At 55.1% G+C, this 24,533-nt stretch overlaps 5 protein-coding genes across 5 annotated transcripts; 3 read left to right on the forward strand and 2 right to left on the reverse strand.

Moving 5' to 3' along the window:
- Positions 1-1,613: 1,613 nt before the first annotated feature.
- On the reverse strand, positions 1,614-7,583 carry VOLCADRAFT_77298 (uncharacterized protein). The gene is made up of 11 exons (XM_002956872.1): positions 7,330-7,583; positions 7,070-7,239; positions 6,857-6,925; positions 6,332-6,418; positions 5,345-5,485; positions 5,039-5,191; positions 4,591-4,701; positions 3,931-4,152; positions 3,362-3,556; positions 2,567-3,039; positions 1,614-2,405 (listed from the first exon to the last, which is right to left on the reverse strand). The coding sequence occupies exons 1-11, from the start codon at positions 7,454-7,456 to the stop codon at positions 2,177-2,179; spliced, it is 1,977 nt and encodes a 658-aa protein (XP_002956918.1). The 5' UTR covers positions 7,457-7,583; the 3' UTR covers positions 1,614-2,176.
- A 511-nt stretch (positions 7,584-8,094) lies between these two features.
- VOLCADRAFT_107437 (uncharacterized protein) lies at positions 8,095-11,817 on the forward strand (the record flags this gene model as incomplete). Its single annotated transcript, XM_002956833.1, has 9 exons — positions 8,095-8,125; positions 8,370-8,471; positions 8,782-8,912; positions 9,199-9,334; positions 9,893-9,941; positions 10,470-10,590; positions 10,711-10,714; positions 10,943-11,121; positions 11,203-11,817. 9 exons carry the CDS (start codon positions 8,095-8,097, stop codon positions 11,530-11,532), a joined length of 1,083 nt encoding a protein of 360 aa, XP_002956879.1. The 3' UTR covers positions 11,533-11,817.
- Positions 11,818-12,058: 241 nt separating this feature from the next.
- Positions 12,059-13,062, reverse strand: prpS16 (plastid/chloroplast ribosomal protein S16). Its single transcript, XM_002956873.1, has one exon. The coding sequence runs from the start codon at positions 13,007-13,009 to the stop codon at positions 12,626-12,628; it is 384 nt and encodes a 127-aa protein (XP_002956919.1). The 5' UTR covers positions 13,010-13,062; the 3' UTR covers positions 12,059-12,625.
- A 241-nt stretch (positions 13,063-13,303) lies between these two features.
- cdki1 (cyclin dependent kinase) lies at positions 13,304-15,968 on the forward strand (the record flags this gene model as incomplete). Its single annotated transcript, XM_002956834.1, has 6 exons — positions 13,304-13,378; positions 13,457-13,618; positions 13,830-13,974; positions 14,320-14,553; positions 14,975-15,185; positions 15,644-15,968. The coding sequence occupies 6 exons, from the start codon at positions 13,304-13,306 to the stop codon at positions 15,966-15,968; spliced, it is 1,152 nt and encodes a 383-aa protein (XP_002956880.1).
- A 3,858-nt stretch (positions 15,969-19,826) lies between these two features.
- On the forward strand, positions 19,827-24,213 carry VOLCADRAFT_121578 (uncharacterized protein). Its single transcript, XM_002956835.1, has 8 exons — positions 19,827-20,652; positions 20,760-20,933; positions 21,052-21,219; positions 21,288-21,395; positions 21,585-21,941; positions 22,078-22,360; positions 22,646-22,883; positions 23,400-24,213. Exons 1-8 carry the CDS (start codon positions 20,440-20,442, stop codon positions 23,743-23,745), a joined length of 1,887 nt encoding a protein of 628 aa, XP_002956881.1. The 5' UTR covers positions 19,827-20,439; the 3' UTR covers positions 23,746-24,213.
- The last annotated feature ends 320 nt before the right edge of the window (positions 24,214-24,533 follow it).

The raw sequence follows: 24,533 nt of genomic DNA on the forward strand, positions 1-24,533 counted from the left end.
CGCGCAGGCTGTCTATAACTCGCACGTTTTATGTCGAAGCCTGCCGTTTCACATTGGGAGGCTGCCAAGTCCGTCTTGCGGTACGTTAAGAGCACATTAGCGTATGGTATTGTTTTTTTGCGGTTCGCAGTCTTTGGTGGGGTATGCGGATTCTGACTGGGCCAGTGATCCAGATAGTCGGCGATCCACCACCGGCTATGTCTTTATTCTGAATGGGGGCGCCATAAGTTGGAAGAGCAGGCTACAACCTACTGTCGCTGCATCGTCGGTTGAAGCCGAGTACATGGCTGCTGCGTCAGCAACGCGGGAGGCAGTTTGGTTGCGTAAGTTGATGAGGGATTTGGGCTACGAGGTACGGGCCGTTGAGATCAAGGACGATAGTCAAGGTGCTATAGCCCTGATCCGCAACCCCATCACGTCAGAGCGGTCAAAGCACATAGACGTGATCCACCACTTTGTTCGAGAAAAGGAGAGTTCGGGTAGTGTATCGTTCCAGTATTGCCCTTCTCACGATATGGTTGCAGATGTGCTGACGAAGCCGTTGGCTTTGGTCAAGTTTTCGAAATTCCGAGAGTGCATGGGAGTTCGTTGAGTTTTCTTCTGGGGTGTGCCAGAGTTCTGTCCGCGGGGGAGTGTTGATATCTCGTCCAGAACTCCTGCATATCGTAGTTTGGCGGGATACCTGTACTGGTTCTGGAGCGGATTTCCGAGATACACTTTGTATTTATGGCAGGGTCTTGCCTTTTATCCTCGCTCTAATCCCAGACCTATGTAACGTATAACGAGGTGATCGCTCTGTATTCGCTGCTTAGTTTTCAGACTGCATTACAGGATTTAAGACTTTGAGACATCCAATTAACTTACCAGGTAAGCCCATCGAGAAGGCATACCTCAAGCGCTCTTTTCTTTTGTGCCGCAAGAAATGATTCGGGTGCTTTAGGTAGCACTCCCGACATTTGATAGGTAAGAATGGAAAATCTGTTAGCCTTGTCTGAATGTCCGAGTTAACTTCACACTATAGTGGCATAGGTTCGCATGCAGCATTCGCTTTAATTTCGAATCAAAACTCCCAACTCGAAAGTATTACTGGCATGCATCCTGTGGAAAAACCGGAGCGCCGTACGCTTGGTACACATCGGACGCGGCGTGGCTCGGCGTGCCACTAACATGGGTGCTGCGGGTGTTATCACCCTGAAGTTTAACCTAACTCGTCCTGCAGTTGTGTAGTGGCAAAACTCCAAGGCACGGGCCAAACGTGGGAAGATAAAAATAGCGAGGCGAGTGCCGTACGTAATCACAAAATCCAAAACGCGTCCTGTACCTGCACGTCGATGCTTTCGTTTTCAGCGGGATATCCGATGCCGACCCAGGTCACTTTTAGCGGCTGAAATATCCTCATTACACTTTGTGTGAAAGGAGCAAGCTGCGGAGCATGGTAGACCACGCCCTTCGGAACTGGTAATGCAGCAGTCAAGACCTTATACTTCAGCTTGTCCACGACCTTTGCTGGTGTACCTCTTGCCTTCGATAACAGGCACATGTGCAGTGTGGAGCTTGCGAGAAGTGTGGAGCGCCGCCGGCGTGCCTATGCCCGGGCAACGACCCTGGGAAGGCTGAATTTTCGATCTTTACAACTGTTGTCAAGTCGTAAGAACTGCGAAGCAGCACATTATGGCACCATATAATGTCCAAACTTCCACAAGCCTTGCGGCAATAAGCAAAATATACAAGGCTGCGCGTTCATACCCCATACGTGGAACACATATATGCTCATAGGACAGTCACCCTCGAAACACAAGACAGCTGTACATAAGTCCCCACAGTATGCCGCGAAGTCATGCCGCGCAGCTGCTCTGGCACACTTCCCAGTTTGCCCGCATCCGTGCTTGCAAGCCATGAGCGCACTAAGTTCTTGGCAGCAGGTATCACGACGCGCTGCCAAAGCCCGCAAAAAAATTATTGACGCATGTACCCCTGCCACCGAGAATGCGGGGCTTTAGAAAAGGAAGGGCCAAACCCACATGCTCGATGCAATACCGTAGTAGATTCCAAAGCAACGAGTTTGGCTACGCACGGATGAACAGGCGCCCACCGAGACGCGGTCCAGCTTCTTCAGCGACCCAGCTCTGCGCCCGCCACCTGCCATTTTCCTCCTCTCCCCGCCTACCCTCTCTTTTCAATCTGCCTTAACGGCCTTGAAGATGCTGTACACAAACCAAAGGCTCGCACCGAAGCCCAAAGCGCCCATGGCGTAGTAGAATGCCAGGACAAAGAGCGTCATGTAGCAAAGGTAGATGAAGATAGGAATGAAACCGGCCAAGCTCGACATAGACGACATGAGGAAGCCGAGCGCGTAAAGCCCAATGTAAAGCGACACGCTGGCGCCACGGTAGAAGGACCGCCACCTGCAAAAAGTGTGGATCGACTCGAGGTGAGATGCACCGCAGAGGTAACACTAAGGTTACAGGTCCTTTAAACACAAGGGTTCACCTTGCGCTATGCTTAATCACCATAAGCCCTACGTTCACCCATAATCACGACACATCGTTCTCCCGGTAAGGCTTACCACCATGCGTAGTCCTCGGCACAGAGCTGCACATACGTGCACAGCACCGCAATCTCCGTGTTGATGACGCACGTGAGTGCCCCAATAAGCAGCACAAAGCCAAACAGGTAGTAAAAGTACCCCAGCCACAATGACGTCATGGCAAAGTACAGCTCGATAAACATGGTGCCGAAAGGCAGCACACCAGCGGCCAGAAATAGCAGCACGGGGTTGGCTGAAAGCGGTGCTGGAGGGATGTGGCGCGGAATCTGGTTGGTTTTTACGGGCCAGTCCAGCAGCGGCACGCGCACAGCGATCATGCCACCTAGGAAGGTGAGCGGTGTGGCCACCAGGAACCAGGCGCATCCCAAGGAGAAGTACATGCCCAGCGGCACGGCACCCGTGGAGCCAGTGTGCACAATCACCAGATTGAGCACCGTGAAGACAAGGAGGTTGATGCCGGGGTAGTACACCGCCACACGTGCACACACCGCCTGCAAACACCGGGGACGAAGGGGCGGGATGTCAAGAAAGGCCGGTCCGAGAATATTAATGGGTCATGCGGGTTGATACGAATGGCGGCGAATGAAGGCAACAAGGGCTGCCTGCACGCTGCATATTAACCCTCCAGGTCCCAGTAAGCCTGGTTTCTTCTCTGTCGAAGGCAACATGGCCCGACAGGGCTGGAAAGACGTTACAGCTGCTGCTTCACAACAACCGGTGCAGTGAGACCTTCGGGACAGGCCGCATCGACCACGCAACTGGCCGTTGGATCCTAGCTGTGGACAATAAACTCTTCATTGCCAAACGCCCTACCTGCCAGCTGGTGAAGGAGCGTTCCATGAGGCCCCATACATACACCGCCACGAAGCCTGCCACGCCCGCCAACAGCACAAAGAACAGCATACCGGCCGTCAGGAGCGCACCGCGGGCCGCTGGAGACAAGAAGCCCAGCGCAGCCAGCACTAGCGTCACGAGCGACGTGGCCAGGATCTGGACGCCAGTGCCCACCTACGGAAAAGGGGTTGATAGTGGTGGTGGCGGCAGGGCTGTTGCGATGCAACGCTGCTCCGCGAGAAGGATGGGCGTACTAACGTGGTGGTGGTAATGCTCATGGTAGGCATGCGGGTAAGTCTCGTAACGTCTGCCCCTACGGCAAACCCGCCATGGCATCAGACAAGCAAATACCTGAATTCCTCCAGAGGTCCGAAACGTAAGCACGTCCACTTTAATCCCCAACATCTGGCTGACCAAGCCCGGTTTCCAAACAGACCAGCACACGCATCGAGCAGGCGACAGCAATACCATAATTAAAGCATGCGTTCCTCAACGCGGCCCCCCCTTTAATAATACGGACCCTTGACCTGGGAAATTGCAAACCGCACCTGCACAGCTAGCATCGCCGAGTTTGCAGGCGCGCGGAAAACGTCGCCCGCCACCAGTTTCCAGCCCGCTTCGTCTCGCGCGTCGCCGGGGCCAGTGCCGTCAACCATCAGCGATTCGTACTTGGCCAAGTCGCGGCGGATAGTGCGCACAAGAATCATAGCCACGATGGTGGCCATCACCAGGACCACCAGTAAACTGTTCACGATGGAGAACCAATGCACCTGCGGAAGATTTAAAAGTTGAGTATACACCACTGATCAGCATCGTTCTAGGGGCTGCGAAGGAGACATCGGTGGCACCGGCCGCCTGGCTGATTTACACCTGGCGAAATTTGGGGCGTCCTCTCTGACCAGGAGATCTAATCCCGGTGCCACGGCGCGCAACAGGCGTGATTGCGCACAAACTCAACACAGATAGGTTAGATGCTAATAACGAGCAACAGGGGGCAACAGACCCTTGCAAACGGCTATCAGTGCTGCCGCAATAAAAACATTTCAAGCCGTAACGGATGGCCTTAAACAAAAGAAGTTAGCCTGTGCGTCGTCATTCGCGGAATGCATGAACCCATACGCTGCATGCACATTGTACGAATAAGTAAATCATTAAAGTTGCGTCTCTGCTGTGATCATGTAGGCGGGGGAAATGGGAGGGAATCGCACCTTGCCACCAGGCATGCGCAGGTAGGCATCCCAGCGTGAGGCCCACTTAATCTTGCTGTCCTGCCAGAACACGTCGTACGTGAACACAATATCCGCACCCTCTCTTATTTCCTGCGTGGGCCAACAGGGCATTGCCCAATGATACATGGGCGCACAGCGACGAGGGAAGGTGTAAGAGACACGCGTAGGACTTGCTTAGCGCATCCTTGGCCATTTCCATGGACCGATGGAACTGCCAGGTGAAAGATTTCACAAAATGTTTGAAAGCCCCACGAAATGTTTGAAGTCTGGTGGCCCTCATATTCATCGCCACCTGTAAAGCGCCCCTTCACTTCTCCTACCTCGCTGGTGAAATACTAGCATGTCCGGGTACAAAGGCCTCTGCAGTCAATCTACCCAGACAAGTCACAGCCCGCAGCTGCTTCCAGTCCCAAAAACGGTCACAAACCTGTGGAGTGATGTGGCTGTCGCCGTCCACGCCACATACAATGGCCTCAACATCCTCGCCTGCCTTCCTCGCAATCGAGCACGGCGACACTTCAAAGCCCACCACCATGTAGTACGCGGGGTCCACCCCCAGCGCCTTAATGTCTGCAAGTTCCTCATAATAGTAACCATCGTGGTATTCGTAATCCCCAAAATCCTGCGCCTGGCGGCGCGCCGCGCGGGCCCCAGAGCCTTCGGCTCCAGTACCCGCAGCATTGGCATGCAGCATCCGGCGGTGGCGATGTGCGTCCAATCCGTCCACGGAAACGGACTTAACGTACTGTTTGCGCGCAGCAGTGTACTCTCCATGCGTCTGGTAGACCAGGACATTGAAGACTAGGTGGTTGTTGATGTAGTACTTGTCGCCGACCTTGTAGCCAACCTCGAACCCGGGTCGCAGGAACTCGGTCTTCTGCACGGGTTCGGGAGACACCGGTGAAAGTTGCAAGCGAGAGCTATGAGGTCACGAAATCACCCGGAGGCTAACAGGATAGAGGTCGACATGCATGCGGCCAGCATGGTGCACCACAGCATTGAGTTAGTGAGGTGGGACTAGGAAGGCAACAGCGTGGGCATGCTTGTGTCTCGGGTGCGAATAGCTCCGGAACAGGACCTGCAGTGCCGCTGTCCGTTAGAGGAGGAGGTGGCGCCGGCAAGGCCTCCTGTCGATCACGGGCCACCACTGCGGTGCCGCAAAACGGGTCCCTATGAACACCACTCTACACATGCGATAAGGTCGTGGAAACTGTGATACATTCTCCCGGCCCAGCCATGGAGAAAACCATTCTTCGTGTTAGAGTTTTATGTTTACCCAGCGAAACGTAACAAAGCAATAAAATCGCTGAGGCGGATGAACTGGCCCATTCTTTTAATGTCCCAGTAATTGGATGAAGATAATCCAGCTGAAGGATACCCGCGGCTGCCAGGATGCGCGGCAGGACGTGAACAACCTAACAATAGGATGGTTAGGATGCCCTAAACCGTCAACCAAAACCAAAACCGTTTTGCAAGTAAAGCGGTGGACAGCATAGCATAGTTGTGTCGCTTGAATGCATCACAGGGACAAAGCCTGATACACATGTGGACGTTGCGTGGAAAGTGTAAAGTGCTAATGGGGATGCACCTCACCCCCTGCCCGATCTCCGATGCCAATCCAGACGCCGGCAAAACGAACAATAAGTTGCGTTATTTGCTTTTGCTAAGTCCATGCACAGAGAGCACGGTTCAGTTGAAGATACAAAAGGAGCACACCCACCTCATCGAGAAGGTTGTAAACCGTGACTGGAAGGTTATCCAAAATCAGGTTGACACGGTAGTGCTGGTCAATTAACCGCTTCAGCAACTGCATTTCACGATGCACACATAAGAAATGATAAATCAACAGCGATGCACGCGTGCTGCATGTAGAAAAATTGCCCTTCACAGAATCGCGCAAATCGCGTGAAGCAAGGAGCCCAGCTATCAAATAAGCTTCACGTATATTGGAGTGCATGCAATGGTAAACATCCCCCCAGCACCTCATACATATAATCCGCAGTGCGGATACAGGACCCTGAATGATTGACGCACAAACTTTGATGTCAGCTATTAAAACCCTCACGCTGCAACTAATTGAGATCGGCCCCATTTACGCCGTAAGGGCCCTGTCATTGGGCACTCGAATGCATCTGGCCGCTGTCATGCCGGTGGACATCACATGCCACAGAGGTTCTTCCACTGGGCACTTGAGCACATGGCCACCCCTGAGAAAACGCCCCAGACCAAGCCCAAAGCCACAGACCTTGACTTCCTTCGAATCCAATGGCCCGTAGGATCCAGAAGGACAGGCCAAAAGGCCCGACTGCTTAACCTGTTCCACGGCAGACGACCGGTTACACGACACGGGATCATCTTCAGAGAGGTGACAAGGGGAGAGAAACTGAAACCGCAGGCAAATGCCCCCGGAGAAAAGAACGCATTTGGACGGGTATTCAGCTGGTATCCATGGCTTCACCTTCATACTGAAATTGTATGGCGAGTTCTCTATCCGGATGCCCTCCAGGATGGTGCCCGGATTGGCTGTGTTAGCAATCCTTTTTACGCCCTCCGCAGGTTTGCAGAACGGCGCCGAATAATAGTCCAGGGGCAGCTCCGTATCAAACGACGTCAGCGAGCTTGCATAAACTGCGCTCACCATAAGCAATAGAAATAACAGCCCAGGATCACCTGCCGATTCTGACAGGAAAAGGTCTTCGGGCAGCTGTAGCAGTTTACCTGGTAATAAATCTCCAACTTGAAACTCCGCGGGGTACGCTCCGGGTACATAGTAAGCGCTGACGCCACACAACAGGACCGACAGCAACACAGCACCCAGCAGGCGCTGCCCATCTAACCGCTGCATCTTTGCTTTACAATGGTTGACAAAATATAACCCCTAACTATAAACCATCAGTTTATAAAGTTGGCTTGAAAGGTCAAATCTTCATTAAAGTAATTGGGACAACTAGGATTAGTTGTTTGAATTTTAAGGAAATAGTATATGACATTGCAGTAAAATCAGCTTCGGAGGAAATCATGGCAAGTCGGAGCGACATCGGCACCTTGCACGACAACATTGGCTCCAGAGTCGAACAGTTGGCCATCTCCGAAAGTCCCGAATTGCAATAATCTGTCCATATACTTTTTAAACAATTAGATGGACGTATCGAGACTAGCGTTGATCCACTTATCACTGCGCAGCCGCACGTTGTCCTTCTGCAGTATCATTACTACGCGTGCACCGTCCGTTGTTTAATCTGGCATCGGATTATAACTCCAACTGCTTTACCTGGTGTAACTGCTCTCCTGACGACCCAACGACCCATCTGCCATCCATACACTTCGCAGTGATCCACTTGTATTATACACCCCAGGGTTCCTAGTACAAAGGATTATAGACGGGCTCAACAGACACCTACCGTTGGCGTCGCCAAAGCTCCATCTAGTAGCGCGCCCCTTCACTTCTGACACATGGAACCATCCGGGGCAAACACTGGCACTATGCCGGAGGTGCCAGAAAATGCTAACCAACGTAAGCCACAAGACTTGCTCGCTCCAAACCCACGCCACGGATCGCCACGCACCCATGTCCAGTTGCGAAGCAACCGTCGCCAGCCAACTGATCACGTTTGTTATCCCGAGCCCAACCTGTGGGCTTAGAGGTTGACTAGCCCAACTCGCCGCGCACCTCCATGGAATCCTGCCTTAAGCACCTAAAGACTTCCTTTGGCAACCCACATCATTCGCAACCCCTGCTCCTGTCCTGTCCTGGACAGACTGCCCCGGCACATCCAGCGATCAGGCAGGCAAGGCAGCCGCATGTGCCGGCTGCCCCAACCAGAGCGTTTGTGCCACAGCGCCCAAGGGACCCGATCCAGGTGGGTTTCAGGACAGGTTTGCTTCTGCTGCGGTATTCACAGGAACCCGAGACTTGGGCTAGGGACAGCCTTTGGAAGATGGCCGTTGGACCCAAAGGAGACCCCATTGAACCGGTACCACCAGTCTCATATTGGTGCTGGTCGTTAGGCCAGAACCTTCGCAAGGGCCGAGGTGCCACACAAAAAGCAGACCCACGGCTGGCTGGTCGAAGCTCACTGTGTCGCGGCTTCTTCCTTGCATATCTCTGTCCCCATCTTGCCTGAGGCTGCGGTTTTAATATCCCCTGACTCCATCTTCCTGCCATGGCAGATCTGGCGGCCATTGCACAGCGCATGTCGGCAGTGAAAAATAAGCTGCTGGTGTTATCGGGCAAGGGCGGTGTGGGCAAGAGCACGGTATCGGCCCAGCTGGCTTTCGCGCTGGCCAGGAGGGGGTTCGAGGTGAGCGCCTGGGCCATCGCCCGGCTGGCTGGCTACAGGCCAGTGTCCTGGCATTGGCTTTGTCGGAATATGCCGGAATGCCAGGATGTCAAATTTCCCGCCAAAGACACCGGGCGAAACACCGACCAAGACGCGTGAACTAGAGCGACACCGCGACACCAGTGCGCATCTCATATCCGCGGTGCAGCGTCTTTGAGGCCTCGCAAAAGGTGGTAGGAGGCACCCCCTGTCCAGACGGCTTTCATCGTACTGACCGCCAAGTGCTGCCTCAACCGTCAATCACCAGGTGGGCCTCCTGGACATTGATATTTGCGGTCCGTCTGTGCCGAAAATGCTGGGCCTGGAAGGACAGGAGGTGCATTCGTCTAACTTGGGCTGGTCGCCCGTGTACGTGGAAGACAATTTGGCGGTCATGAGCATCGGTGAGTGAGAGGGCGAGAACCACTTGAGGGGCGTGTGGAGGTCTGGAGTTGCCGGTGCGTGGAAGGGCAGCGGGCAGGAATGCCTCTCAGTTGCCATTAACCGTGACTCACGCACGGCCCCAACCGGCATACGCTTGGGACTATTTGCGTTGCGCCCAACCGGTTCGTTAGGCAGATGCGACACGATGGCGATGTCCAGCTTGTGCGATTCTCAGTTATCATGCTTATGAGCCGTTAAGTCCTTGCTTCCCAGCTGTCTGGAAAGACATGCTTTGCGTGGGGGTTAACCGGCAGGCAAGAGCTGTACATTGAACCTCGCTCACGGCAGCAAAGGCGTGCTCCTTCCAAACCTGACTCCTCACCACTCCGCAGCGGCCCCTTCCCACCGTCAGCCCCCTATGGCTGGCGGTTCGTTACCGCATTGCCACCACCTTAAGCAATGCAGTAAAGAGGAAAGGGGATTCCGCACCTGTGTTGTGCTGTGTAAGCTTACCTGGCCATATGAATGTATGTATGCATGTATGTATGTATGTATGCATGCCCCGGTTGGCCGGACAGGTTTCATGTTGCCAAACCCGGACGAGGCAGTCATCTGGCGCGGTCCACGGTGAGGTCCAGGTTCGGGTTGGTTCGGAAGGGAGAATTAACACCGTGATAAGACTCCAGGAGGATTCAGTAGTCCTAATCGTGGAGGGCTTGGCTGTCCCGCCCTTTTTAACAGCCATTCTTTTCGCTGTTAAAAGCGGAATGGGCATCAAAGCCCTCCATGAGGAGGACTACTGGGCCCTTCTGGAGCTAGAGATGGCGCATGGGTGGCGGGCCGCCTGTGAATGCGTTCTTGCTCTAGGGTTCGTAAGTCTGTCCAAGGCAGGGGAGTAAGGGGTGTTCCGCGGCTTAGGGTGAGTGAATGCTGATCTCGGTCCAGTCGAACTACAGGATTGCGAGACGTGACGCTTTGGCCTTCACAAGCAGGACTCTCGCCCCTTTCCCTGCGCCAGCTTGACCCTGTCGTCGTGTCTCACCTGGACGTGCGGCTGCTGGCTTCTCCTTATGCCCACGTACCTTACAACCCAACCTCTCAGCTGCTGCTCTTTCCCTTGCCGTCCACTTCGTGTTTGTGCGCCTCCTTCCCCAGCAAGAACGGGCTCATAAAGCAGTTCCTGAAGGACGTGCATTGGGGCCCGCTGGACTTTTTGGTGGTAGATGCACCGCCTGGCACCTCGGACGAACACATTACCATCACGCAATGCTTACAGGTTAGCTTGTTACGCTCCCGGTCCATCAAGCTCACCTGCTTGCGCCCAGTAATCCCATGTACTGGCCCTATTGCTCCATTCCTCGCATCCCCCCTGCTAATCCCCCTATTCCCTGTTCAGTGGCGTGGGGCAGTGCCTTATGACTGCCGACGGCCCCGACACTGCTGGCTGGACAGCCCACTCCCTGGTATGGCTTCATGCCCCAGGGAGTGCTGCCTATGTGCTGCCGCTCCTGCTGTCCACACTGCGCTTCGCTGTTTGTAGAGTTTAAGGTATATCACATGCGATGACGTTGGTCCGTTCGCTCCTGATGCTCTTGCATGCCAGAGTGCTGCCATGTCAGCAACCCCAGGCGGTGCTGCTGGCAGCACCGCCGCCATCATCGTAACAACACCACAGGACGTGGCGGTCATCGATGTTCGCAAGGAGGTCAGCTTTTGCCGCAAGGTGGGCCTGCCGGTGCTGGGGGTCGTGGAGAACATGGCCGGGCTGATCACGCCTCTAGAGTGCTGCACCTTCACGGCAGCGCCCGTAGTTCCTGTCGATGGCAACAAGGGAGATGCCGTCACCACTGCAAACGCCAATGCCACCGAAGTGGACGTCACGTCTCAGGTTCTTGCGCTCCTGGCGGAGCGCTTTCCAGGGGTTTTGCTGCGAGTTGGCACTGAGGTGTTCCGCGCGGGTGGTGCATCGGACCGCATGTGTGCGGACATGGGGGTGGAGCTGTTGGGTCGGGTGCCTCTGGATCCGGGGCTAGGAGCGGCGGCGGATGCTGGGTTGCCGATAGTGGGGCCGCCGCCAGGTGGCGACGACGGGGCAGCGGACGCAGCAGCGGGGCCTACGGCGGCGTGCCTGCCGGCGTTGATGGCGATTGTGGACAAAGTGGTGGAACGGACTGGGGGAAAGGTGCTGACGATGCAGCCCCAGGATAGGGTTGCATGACGTTGCATAGGTGCGGAATCCAATTAGGTACATGAGCCTTGACAATACCCTACCTTCGGGGTCGCGCTGGATATTGTATATGCATGCATTGCGAAGGGAGAAATTGTGTGCGACGGTGGTGTGCGGCGGCTGTGGACGCTGCAGGTATGGACTACTGCATTTCCGCAACCATCCAGCTTGCCTCAGTCCCCCTGAACGAAGGGACTGGGTGCGCCTGCGTGGCTTGTACGCCTTTACGCGTTGTTAAGAACATGCTTAATGTAAGCGTACATCTGCGCGTGCCAATGCGAAGCGGGCAATTCCAGAACGTGGCTGTAGCTTCAAAGCCTGCATTTTGCTGTGATGACGAAGCCGCAGGCTAGCATGCGGCCTTGAAACACGTTCTCCCCCTTACACACGGCACACAGTATGCGCCATCCCTTTTTGTATTCTATGGCAGATAAGTGACCAACCCCGAGACCCGAATCCTAAGGTCAATGGTGATATCAATTTTAGCCCCCAGGGCTGACCCACGCCCTGTAGTTTGCAGGAGTACGCTTTTCAAGAGGAAACCGAACCCCGGTCTCTCACCCCCGAACCCCAGCGACAGCTTTGTCCAACCTGAACACGTTACAGCAGGCAGGCCTCCGTTTATCCTGTTTGCGATACCATAACGGCTACATGGTCCGACCCAAAGCGTCCTCAAGTTTCCTAGCTGCTGGACAGTCCACACGTCCATAAAGTTCGGCGCATCGCTATTCCTACAAACAGGGATGTACCCATACCAACGCATCCTGACCATCGTGCACAGACACGTCCATCAACAATAGAAATATTCCCTAGCGTTGGGCCATGTGGAATCCAAGTACGGCGCAGGGACGCGGCCTGCCACCTGTTGACAAAATAGTGGCAGTCACCGCTTCCGGGCCTCAAATTGCGAGCCGACCACACTCCAGCTCTAGAAGGCCGCCACCAAATCGCAGGCTGAAAACAACAGCATCTTCCTCTGCTTTGGTGGCCAGTTGCAAATTCGCAGCTCTATAGGTGCGTGGCATGTTCGCCGCCGCGAGCATGCGCAGCCGCAAGTCAGCAGATCGCTCAACGTGGATAGGATTCACAGCTTCACAGCGTCCTTGGGAACAACAACCACAGACTTTGGCTCCATCACGTATGCCTTTCTGAGGAGGTTCTCCACGGTCTCAGACGGCAGAGCGCCCTTAGCGAGCCACTCCTTAATTGCCGGCGCGTTCAGGCTCGTCTCCTTCTTCAAAGGGTCATACCAACCCAGATACTCCAGCGGCTCTCCATCCCTGCGCTTCTTGCTGTCAATTGCCACCAGACGGTAGAAGGGCAGCTTCTTGCGACCGAAGCGCTGGAAACGCAGGGCCACACGGTTCTCTATCACAGTGGCCACACGAGCTGGCCTAGCTGCAGATGCGCGAGTGGCTGTGAACGGCTTCACGCTGCCGGTGAAGGCCTTGGAGGACAGTGCCTGCATTGTCGCTGTCACTCCCTAAAACCGTCAAGATAGATGGATAGAATGCAAAGGTGACACCGAAGGAATAACATGATAGCTTGCCAATAGACTTGTCCGCTCCCAGCCAGGAGAATCCAGATGGGCCCAACGGCTCGAACCGTAATTGTCGTGCCCTGCTTCTTCAGTTTCCATTCTAACGGTACGAACAACAGACCTGAATTTCTGTAGATTTGTGTCCATAGGATAGATTAGCACATGATGCCGAACATAGTCTGATTTAATCATATAGCCTTGTGCTTTGCTGTTTGCTTCAATATGCCATCTACATTGCAAGGAACGTTTTACACCTACCGCCCCATCCGTCGGCTGGGGCAAGGGGCTTTCGGCGAGGTGGGTACATGACTTGCATACCTGCATCCGTGCTTGCCCCCCGAGCACCTCCTTAACATTAACGTTCCGCTTCTTTAGGTATCCCTTGCTTCCGTCCTGGAGACGGGTGACGTCGTTGCTTTGAAACGAATCCACATTCGCAACACCACCGGAATACCGGACGTTGTTGTCCGGGAAATTAAGGCTCTGCAGAGCGTATCGCATCCAAATCTGGTCTCGTTACTAGACGTCTTCCCAAAGGTGCGCCGCGCTTTCACTCCGGTCCTTCGGTTTGTTCAAAGTGTTTATGTGTGTGTGTATGGGCACGCACGCACGCACGTGCTTGTCGCTGGGCACGAACAGCCAAGGGTAAAGGCACCCAGGTTCCAAGAAGTTGCAGAATCATAACGCTGCCAGCTTATCCTCTTTGTTTGGATGTTGTAAAGTCCCCACAAAGTCTGTCCACGCGCAGGGCCAGGCCATCTACCTAGTCCAGGAATATTGCACCACGGACCTTGCGGCCCTGCTGCGGAGGTTACCCGCGCCCCCGCCCGAACGCATTGCCAAAGGCCTCATGCTACAGCTATGCCGAGGCCTGGAGGCACTCCATGCGGAGGGTGAGAGGGTGGGCTGGGGGAAGATGCGCTATAAACGTCCGGGGGTATTGAACTGGACCGAGCATTGACCTTTCCCAGGTTGCGGTGGAGACCACTGAGCACCGCGCCTTTGCTGCCAAGCTGTGGTGGTTTGAACGCAGCGTTTGGTACGTGGTTTTGGTGGCCAGCTTCCAGCCGGCTTTGGTGGCCAGTTTAGTCCTCGTTTCCTCGGTGATCAGCACGTCCATGCCGTGTCCCGTAATTCATTCCCTTGCCCTGGCACCATTCCCTTGCCCTGGCACCATTCCCTTGCCCTGACACCATTCCCTTGCCCTGACGCCTCGCCCTCGTCGCCTACCCGCCCAGGACTCATGCACCGTGACGTGAAGCCCAGCAACACGCTGCTGTCCGCCTCTGCTGGCGCAGCCAAGCTTGCGGATTGTGGCCTAGCACGACCGCTGGATGGGGGCGAACGACCTGCCTACACGCACGCCGTTGCGACTCGCTGGTATCGGGCTCCGGAGCTGCTGTATGGCGCCAGGGCTTACGGACCCGCAGTCGACATCTGGGCGCTGGGGCTGGTTTTTGCCGAGCTGCTGGGTACGCGGGATCTGGAGGGAGGGATAAATGGGATTGGGGTTATTTCAGTTAAAGCAGGGAGCCGGGGCTGGGATGACGCAGTATGTGCGATCTTTAGGAGTTGGCATGTTACCGTCATGCCGCCAGGGCGTCTCGTTCGTCGTGTCTGGTTGTGCTTTGCGATGATGACGGAGGTCCTGTGTGCACTCTCCTATGCTGTCTAGTTGTAAGTCTCTCAGCCTCGTTATCCCCTCTCCCCTAAAACGCTCTCCGATAACAACCAACATCCGCATCTCGAGCAGACCCGGGGTATCCCGGTGCACATCCCATCCCTGGATGCTCACCTACGGCATTGATGGGTAGACCTTCAGCATCCAACGCATCTCCGCATTGGCACGATCACCCACTCCCCCCACCCATGCATTGAACTTTCTCCCCAAAGGTCTGGCGCCTCTGATTCCTGGCGATAACGACATTGACCAGCTGGGCCGAGTTATTGCCACTTTCGGCTCCATGGAGCCCGTATGGCCGGGTGTACGTGAGCTGCCTGACTGGGGCAAGATCGCCTTCCCGCCCGCAGAGCCGGTGCCGCTGACATATTTGCTCCCGGGGGCCAGCGCGCCTGCGTTGGATTTCCTGGCGCGCTTTTTGCGGTGGGTTGCATTGGAGGGCGGTGTCCCTGGAAGTACTACCGGATTTAGGGCCGTGCCGCAGTTGTGGCTAGGTGCGGTTGTGGACGTGCTGCTGCATCTTGCATGCCACAGCAGCCGGCAAGACCTGGAAGGAGGAAGTGACTGGGGCGATGGATGCCTGGGTTCATGAAATCGGAGGGGGAGACGCCGTGTTAAGTAGAGCATTACCACATGAAAGGATGCTGGCGGGAAGAAGCGCACATTCGATGCAAATGTTGACAGCAATAGGCGATCTTGCTAGGGCGTCTCCTCCATCTTTATTGACATCATAACATCCTCATACTTTCCGCGGAAAGGGTGACACGAACCCTGGCATACCGCATGCGAACGAAGATGCTGTGGATCTGGTGTTGTTTGAATTCCGCCGGAACGCCGTGCGCATGCATGTACTGCTCGGCCCGCTCGTTCTTCTTCGGTAGGTACGATCCTGCACAGCGGATTACTGCTGCGGAGGCCGTCCGTAGTGACTACCTCACCCGTCAATCGCCGCTCCCCGGCGACGAGGCGGAAATCTCAGCATGGCTGCTGACAACGCTGGAGGTAGCGGAGGCAGCGAGTGCAGCCCAAAAGGCGGCGGCGGCAGCGGTTACGGCTGCAGTTAAGGGCCCGCTTGCTCACTCGACGTTCTCGCACCAACAGCAACAGCCTATTGAGCGGCAGCAGCAGCAGCTGATGCCCATATTGCGCCAGCGGCAATTCCCACCACCGCTGGCAGTTTGCTGGGATTCGCTGCCAATGGCGTGAGCCGTGTCCTTGAACCTTCACTTCAAGCCGTTAAAGTGTCGAGCTGGCAGAGTAGGTACAGTAAGCAGGCCTAGCACAACACGCATAATAGAACAGACCTGGTAGAGCAGACCTGCCATAACAGAGGGTACATGGACGTGAGTCACGAGCACCCTGAGAGGCGGACGGCATGGACGATGGGGCCCCGAGAATTAGAGCCTGGGGGGCCTTGTACAGCTCGGTCTGCCAGGAATGGCAGCCGTGAGAGGTGCCGGACCGGCTGTGCGCATACATAGCAATGCATGGCTGCAGCAAGCGGCGCGGCAAGGCAGGGCAGTAGTTAGCATGGCTTGGCCTTAGCCGGCGTATTGCCTTGGCAGCCGGCGAACCACTCCTTGAAACAGCTTGGTCTTCTGCAGTTTGTGAATACTTAATCGCCAGCTGCTATTCGCGGTGTGTGCCGTCCGAATACCTGGCACACCGCCTGTTGAGCGCCGTCGGAAGGGCTGGATGTAAGGCTGTTCAAGGCATGCCTCCGTTCTAGGGTTGCACCACTGCAACAGCATTGCGGCGGCATCACAAGTCTTCCCGCCGGAAAGCTGCTGGAAACTCCTCGGACATTTGGTTTAACAGCTTGGCGAGGTTGACAAAACACCGATAGCCAGGACAACCTCAAGAGTATAAATCATGACATGGTGAGCTTGGCGGGTGCTAGCTAATGGTCGTGGCGAGGGCGAAAAGCAGTTGCGCTAATACCTTAATTTGAGATATTTATGTGCTTCAGACCCTTGCTATGGGGTCGTGACGTGTAGCGAGCTCAGACCCTCTCCCTACACCGCCACATGGTAATATAGCGTGCAATTTTCTGTCCATGTCTCATTGTGTCTCCACAAGAAAGGCTATAGTGGCGCCACGCCGTTAGCTTCTTCTCGTGCGCCTCCTTCCCCGCTCTTGTCCTAGGCCGCTTTCCTCTTCGCGATGGATCATTTTTCAATTTGAGGGCCCGACAATACTGATGGGGCCGGGGCCCAGGCGCTGAGTGACGCGGTGGGAAGAGCGCTTTTCCATCGGCGCAATTTAGCTTTGCGCTCGGGTTAGGAAAGCGCTGTCACGTCGGCCCTAGCTCCTCCATGACTGTTTGGAAATCGGTGTCAACTATGCGCGTGTGTTGGCATACGGTTTTGCCGTTTGTATTAATGCCCAGCGGAGTGACCCCGGGAGGGCATTGCGTGTGTTATGCTGTTTGCCACGTTACAAACGACTTCCCCGTTGACCCTCTTTTCCAAGCAGGATCCGCTGTGGTGGTTATGCCTGTAGTTATCACGGTGCGTGGGAGGCCGCCGATGCCTTGCGTGGCTTTGCTTCCTCGCATCCTCATCGCTGGCCCCATCAATCGACCCGACCCGTCTCCATCGGTGTCCAAGGGGTCTTTGTCATCGGTGTTTGGAGCCCTGCGCCGTGGCTGCTGTCCGCCTCGGCTGGCTCTGTAACGCGGGGTTGTGTTGGCACTGTCTGTCAGTGCGCTTGGCATTGTTGCTAATACTGGCTGACTCTAGACGATTGGATGATGAATGGGGTTTACTTGAATGGTGTACAGTCCCGCAGTCGGCATCTGGGTGTCGGGGCCAGCGTATGCAGGGCTGATGGATGCGGGGATTAAGCGAAGACTCAAGTGCTTGTGCGCGGACTGGCGCTACTTGGGGCAACAGCCAATGGTTCCAGGAGGGGGCTACAGGCCCGCAAAAGTCCCTGCCAGCTATGGCCTCGGCGCTCAGGGCCATGCTGGGGTTCGAATGTTTGGGGGACCTCTGGGCGTCAGGTTGAAGGCATGGACATATGCTGCTTTAAGAATGGGCCCACGGAGGCTGGTTGCACAGAAAAAAGGTATGGAAAGCGCGCCAAGACCTCAAATGTGGGAGTGCATTGACCAGACGTTGGCCAGGGATACAGGCAGCCGTGGCCAGCACAGCAACATTGTCCTCCGTCGGCTGGAACAATGGTGATTCGGCGAGAGCACTGACTGAAAACATGGCTGAACGAACGGCAGTGCCAAGCTACTGCGTAAGCCTGGGGAAAGGCTGGACCACTAGGGCATGGGAGGACTGCTGGCCGCGTCCGTCCAGCACCCTGTGGTGGGGTCGTCCGCAGCTGTTGGAGAGTGGTAACCATCAGACCAAACTTGGCCTGCGGCGTCTTGCGAATAGGAGATGACGGCAACCTCGGCACTGTACGCATCCCTTGCGGTCGTGGTCCTGCGTGGCACCAATTGCTCCACCATGCAAAATGGTATCCAAGTAAAGGGGAGGAACATGATATCCGTCGTACGGGTAGGAAGTCTGTGTCGCGCCACACGTTCGGGTGTAGACGTCACTACCGCCATGAGGGCACGTTCCGATGGCTTGCTACTGAATTAAGAAGTCATTCTTGGACAAGCCTTTGCGGAGTGCTTATTAGCAGGGCTGCAGTAGGATGCGAAATGGGGGTCGGTCACGGGAATGCGGACAGCGGGGGTGGTTTCCTCTGGAAGATGCGGATAGTCGATAACCAAGAGATACCCGGCAATGTGAAAAATTGACCCTTATTGCAACCCTTCGGCTCATTTCAGTCGACTGCGTCGGGAAGGACCCTGGAGCGGGGGGAGGTTTTGAGGAACTATACCGGGCTGCCCCCGGAAAGAGACTGTTTTGAAATGCCCCGGACTTCTCAACAAGGCCATGCCGGACCCTGGTCGACTCGAAGCTAACTTAAAGCTTGAGAATGGGCGCTGGGTCATTCATCCGGATCACGTGTACCGTCATACTGTGTACCAGAGGGCAATTGTGCAGATGAACGGCTAACAAGTTCGTTTGGTTCATAGGGACGAGTAGCGGCATATTGTGCATTCCAAAGCCGCGCGCTACGAACGGTTTACAAGTAACACTTCAACACGCTTAGGATATGATCGGAAAACATCGTTGCGCATGAGGTCTATGTCGCGAGACGGTTGCACCCACACTTAATGCGTCAAGGTGCAGACTCCCTCCCACTCAAATCCGCTTTCTGTACCTAACAGCTGCAACTCCCTGTTAATCGCTACATGGGGCCAGTTCCTGCGCCAAGGTGTGAACCTTGCTGCCTCAGCCAGTCTCAGCTCTGTACCTCCAAACCCATCCTTAACACGCTGCATTCAGTGAACACCTCACAAACAAAGAACCATGCCGCCCCTGATAGTTCTGCTTGTCTACTGATACAGGGGAGGATTTACAGAATACAGGACGCCCCACACAAGCCACGCGTATTATGACACGACAGAGATGTATCCAGCAGGAGCCTAGGCCGATGTGGAGGGGCATGGTTTTTATGGGGTCCGAGACAGCCACGTAACGGGGTTCTCACAGCTGAGGCAGCCACGTAACGGGGGTTCCCATTACCGGCACAGCACGGGAAAGCCCGCCCAGCAGTTAGCGGAGAAACAAATGAATTATACTGGTACTGGGTACATGGATGGATGGAGTCTGCAGCAGGTTGAACTAAGGCTGGGTGTCAATGTTCCAACGGCTGCACACGATTATTACACTTTGATATGCAGGCTTCATTTCCGCCTAGAAATTGCCTATTGAAAACATCCTTTCTAAGCTAAATCCTGCGGCTATGGTGTTGTGTTAATACTCCAGACTCGAAACTAATGAAACAAATAAACCATTGGCCAAGACGAGCAAGTCGAGGTTCCTGGTTACATATCGCCGCGGATTTTGTGCCGTCAGCACTTCCCATGTGACTCTTCAAGTGCCTAATACTACGCCTTTCCGTACTGCCAGCCTGGTTCCAAACCCAAACGCAGGTCTCTGCTCCCATGTAAAATAGGCGCCTCAATTGCTGTTCCAGATTAAAGAATTGAGCACTGTAACCTATACATGTCTGCGAGCAGTCATCTCATTGTTAACAGGCTGCCCGGCTGGCAGTGCAAGCATAGGGTTAGCGCATGGGTGTGCACTTGGTGATTGGGATCCCAAGAATAAATTTGCAGATGTAATACTAAGAAATGCATGTAAAGCGTGATTTATCGTAAGGGGCTCTTGCTGAATGTTTGCCAAAGACATGGTCACCCAGAAACAATTGCGCTGGCGCCCAGACTGTTTGAAGAAAAACCTTTTTATTTCATCTCATATCACAGCAACTTTATGGTACACAGCTCATTTTCTTCTAGAACGTCTCACGCCAGCTCGGCCATTTGCATGAGGCGGAGCCGACGCCGTACACGAAGAAGTTATGATTTGTTTATACATCCATATGCTCAATTTTAGATTATCTATTGCAAAATATTACAGCAGTTTGCGTATTCAAAGCAAGTCACACTAAGCACCCCCTTGACCTGCGGTCCGAGAAAAACTCCTTGCATTTTGGCTTCTGTTCCGTTGCTAGTGACAGCTTATGCGGCAGGCTCAATTCGAGGATACACTGGCTCGCACGGGTCTCCACCAGTTATAGAGGGGCTTTGTCCGATCCGGGTTCGATGTCGTCGTCGTCTTCCCAAGTGCAGCAGTCTCTTGCGGGCACGCTGGCGGCGCCCATTACAGCTCTGCCTCATGATGGCTCCGTGGTTAAGATGAAGGGCTTGCCCTTCAAGGGCGGCAAGGAGGACATCATTAAGTTCTTTGCGGGCTTCACGGTCCGGCCAGACCAGGTTTTCCTGCGTAAGCATCCGGATGGCCGTCCTAATGGCGAGGTGCGATATAGTTTCGCCTGTTTGCTGTTGCGAAGGCCTGCGGCGCGCGGAAAGTAGTTGGGGGAGCGATTGTGCGCAGGCCTAAGGTATCTGTTGTCCTCCTTCAGGCGTTTGTGGTCTTTGAGGACAGCGACGAGGCCAGGAGGGCTACACAGAAGGACCGTGAAACATTTGGAGAAAAGTTTGGAGACCGCTATGTGCGGGTGTACCCCACGCTCGACTCGGACATCCCAGACATGCAAGCCGCCGTCGCCCAGGCACAGCTTCATGAGCAAGCACAGGTATGCGAGAACGTATGCGAATGAGAAATTTTCGTCCTTCGCCTGAGTTTGAATGGCTTTCTAGGATGCTCAGGCAGGAATCTGACTGGAGAGTCTCCTTTGTGCGCAAACATTGCAGGGCTCAGGCAACCATGGTCATGGAGCTCATTCAGATAGCGTGGTAAAGATCAAGAGCCTGCCTTTTGACGCAACCCAGCTGGACATTATTCAGTTCTTTGAGAACTTCAAACTCAAGCCTAATGGCGTCCAGCTAGTGGTTCGCTCGGATAACAAGCCAACGGGCGAGGTAAGTCTTCAGCTTGCGTTCAGTCGTCTGCAACGGCTGGTATTGAATTTCGTTTACGAATTGCACAGGCATTCGTGGACTTCGAGACACCCGAGGAAGCGGCTCGCTCCATTAAGGAGAAAGATCACAAAGTCTTTTCGGAGAAGTTTGGCGACCGTTATGTCCGGTTAATACAGGTGCGCAATACTCGCGCGCACGTAGCATACTCAGTACCGTCAAGGCCGCGTAAGGGTACTGGCCCCTCCAGCACATTACTAAAGGGTACAGGGCATGGAACCATGCAATAGGCGGCTGGGTCGCCGATGTTTGCCGATGATCTTTGGGTTTGCCCCTCCCGCTGCATGCCCGCTGTACATTGCGAATAGGTGTCCCGTAAGGAGATGCAAGCCACACTCGCCCTTCGGTTCGGTGGCGAGGGTGTGCTTAAGATGAAGGGGATTCCTTTCAAGGCCACCGCTGTGGACGTTAGGAAATTCTTCACCGGCTACAAGGTCAAGACGGAGGGCGTAAGCTTTATCATGCACGCGGATGGCCGGCCGACGGGAATGGCATTTATCGAATTTGAGACTCCGCAGGAAGCTGTCCGCGCCATGGAGAAGGACCGCGCCAAGTTTGGCCCAGAATACGGTGACCGATTCTGCATGCTGCAGCTCGTCGGCCGACATGAGATGGAAAAGGTCACCTTGCAGCGGGAAAATGAGAACACAGCCAACAAGCTGTTGGTGAGTTAACTCATGGGATTGTTTAGCTGAGCTAGGGTTGTGTAAGGCTAACCATTGCCATGTATCTGCATGGGTAATTAGTCCCCGCACACGAAAAAGCATAAGTGTCACACCCTCTTGTTGTCTCGCACTGCAGAACGGCATCAACGTGTTGCAGGCAGCTGCTCTGGCAACCCATGCCGCTCTCAACAACCCAGCGCTGCAGCCTATTCTCATGGCGGGGCCGAATCCGTGGCTCAATCCGATCTACCAGGGTATGGGTCTCGTCAACCCGGCCACGGCTAATCCAGCTGCGGCCGCAGCAGCACTAGCGGCGAATGCACAGCTTGCGCAGGTCCCCGGCGCATCGCCAACCGCGCCGATGCTGGACGCATCCGCGCTGTCGGCGGCGACGCAGTACGGTGGACCCCTACCCCAAGGTAGGCGCTTATACCCGTGGGACGTGGGAACGGGATTGCATAGGGCGATCTCTCCGCTTTCAAAGCATGCTGCGAATGAAGAGAGAAGAAGAACTATAAAAACTCGCTTTTAGCCGCAAGGTCAGGTGCTGGATTCGCAATGAATCCTTATCATACCCATCCATGTAAACAGGATATGCCTTGACTTGTATATCTGCTGTCATCCCTTACGTTGCTCCTTGCTAAACGGGACAGGCACTGTATTAAGACAAATGCTACATGCGCGGATCCGGGATTGCACTACAGGGCCTCAACTGGTCAACGGCGGCATGAATGCGGCCGCCCTGAGCCTTTTGCAACAGCAACAGGCGCCGGCGTCCGCAGGGGGAGTGAGCGTGGACCCGACGACGTCGACGGTGGGCTGGCCACTGGATCCGGCCGCCGCCGCTGCGGCTAGCAACCTGCAGCTTTTCTATCAGAACGCCGCATCGACAGCGCCGCAGGACTGGGCCCGTGCAGCGGCCGCGACCGCTGCAGATCCGCGGTGAGTTTTCGTCTGCCTTTGTTTGCAACTGGGCAAACGAAGGATGGATCAGTATGGATTGTGAAGAGCCGGCCGTCTGTAAGTACAAAGACCGGTCCGGAACGTGCATTGCTTCCTGCATCAACTCGCGTTTTTTGGCATGCACCCTGCCCTCAATCCCACACCAGGCAAGCCGCGTTACGTCCCGCGCTGCGGGCACCAACATCCTGGGCGTGATGCATCAGCACGCAAGTACGTTTGCGTCGCGGAGCATGCGTTGCGATCGCGACGATCCGTTTTAGCCACCCTAAGACCATCAGACAAAACGCAGAATAATCCCAGTCGAAGTTCCTTAATTTGCGTGCGCTAACCCTGGGCTCTGGGCTTAGCTAGTGCACATGCTAGGGCTGTACGTCTTACCAGGCGACCATCGCCGCTCGCGCTGCTTGCGTTCATCATTGCTTCAGGGTGATGACCACGACGCTGCCTCCGCTCCCGTTGCTTGCTGCTGCCTCCGCTTCCACCTCATCGGTCCAGGCTGGTACCGGGGATGACGGCGACTTTGGACAATATGCCCGCCAACAGCGTCACGCCTCATTCCCTGGCGCCCCCTACACCATTGGATTTAATAGCTATGAAGGAAACAATACCGGTGGTTGCGGCGCTTGGTAAGTCGCTCGGAGTGGCAGCGGCACCACCACTGCATCCGCCGGTGTACGGTGCACCGCTAGCCTGCATACGCCCTGAAGGGGTGCCCGTACCGCCAGCTGCTGCATTGGCTGCTACGGCGGCTGCGGGGATGCCGGCTTCCATTGCGATGCCGGTGGCAGTGGACGACCCGGCGGCGGTGGCCCGGGCGGCGGCGGGGAACTCTGTTATGTGAGACCGCTGCCAGCCTCTGCCGCTACGTTTATAAAGGAGTCCAATGCTATGCTGAAGAGAGAATCAGTCTCGACGGCAGCGTAGGACGCCGTTAACACATGCAGTGAGCTGACCGCTTTGCTTTTAGCGCCATGGCCTGCCATGGGTCGTAAGCCATGGTTGGACAGCCATTTTGCCTCGGTATGTTAATCGTTATGCATGAGAATGGGATATGAAGCTAGTCTTAAGGAGCTGCAAGGACGTTGTGGAATGAATCCCTATCCATCTCCGTCTATCTAATCCATGAACTTGTTGGACAACCGCTTCAACTACTGTTGCTGATGACGTCGTCAACATCGCAAGAGGAACTACTTCAATGAGAGGCGTGTGTTTTTCAGCTGTGTGGAACATACGCGTGTTTTGATGTGCGGGCGACGCATGCCTCTCGTGAGCCGAGCGAGTGAGGGTTGCTGTTTGGTTGCTAGCTTTGAGAGGAGAGCTGTTGGCTTGTGGCATGCGCTTGGCCCTGTCGATGCAGTTTGATGTCGGTTGGTAACTTGGATGGGAGTGGCCAGCGAAAGCTGATTTGGTTTCAGTCCTAAGTTTGTTTACTTTTTGACATCCTTTCAGTCCCACCCTTCAGCCGATCCGCTGCTCTGGCTTTCGTGACTGATTTTTTGTTGGGTCTGCTGCAGACGGCTGAAGGTGGGTGTGTCCGTGATGTGCTGGTTTGAGCACGTATTTGTGGTGCACCCCTTTTGCTGATTGGTGCTGTGGACGCTCCCATGGCGTCTTTCGTGAGCGGCGCTC

The sequence above is a fragment of the Volvox carteri genome (assembly GCF_000143455.1).
Source record: "Volvox carteri f. nagariensis unplaced genomic scaffold VOLCAscaffold_66, whole genome shotgun sequence".
Classification (NCBI taxonomy): Eukaryota; Viridiplantae; Chlorophyta; class Chlorophyceae; order Chlamydomonadales; family Volvocaceae; genus Volvox; species Volvox carteri.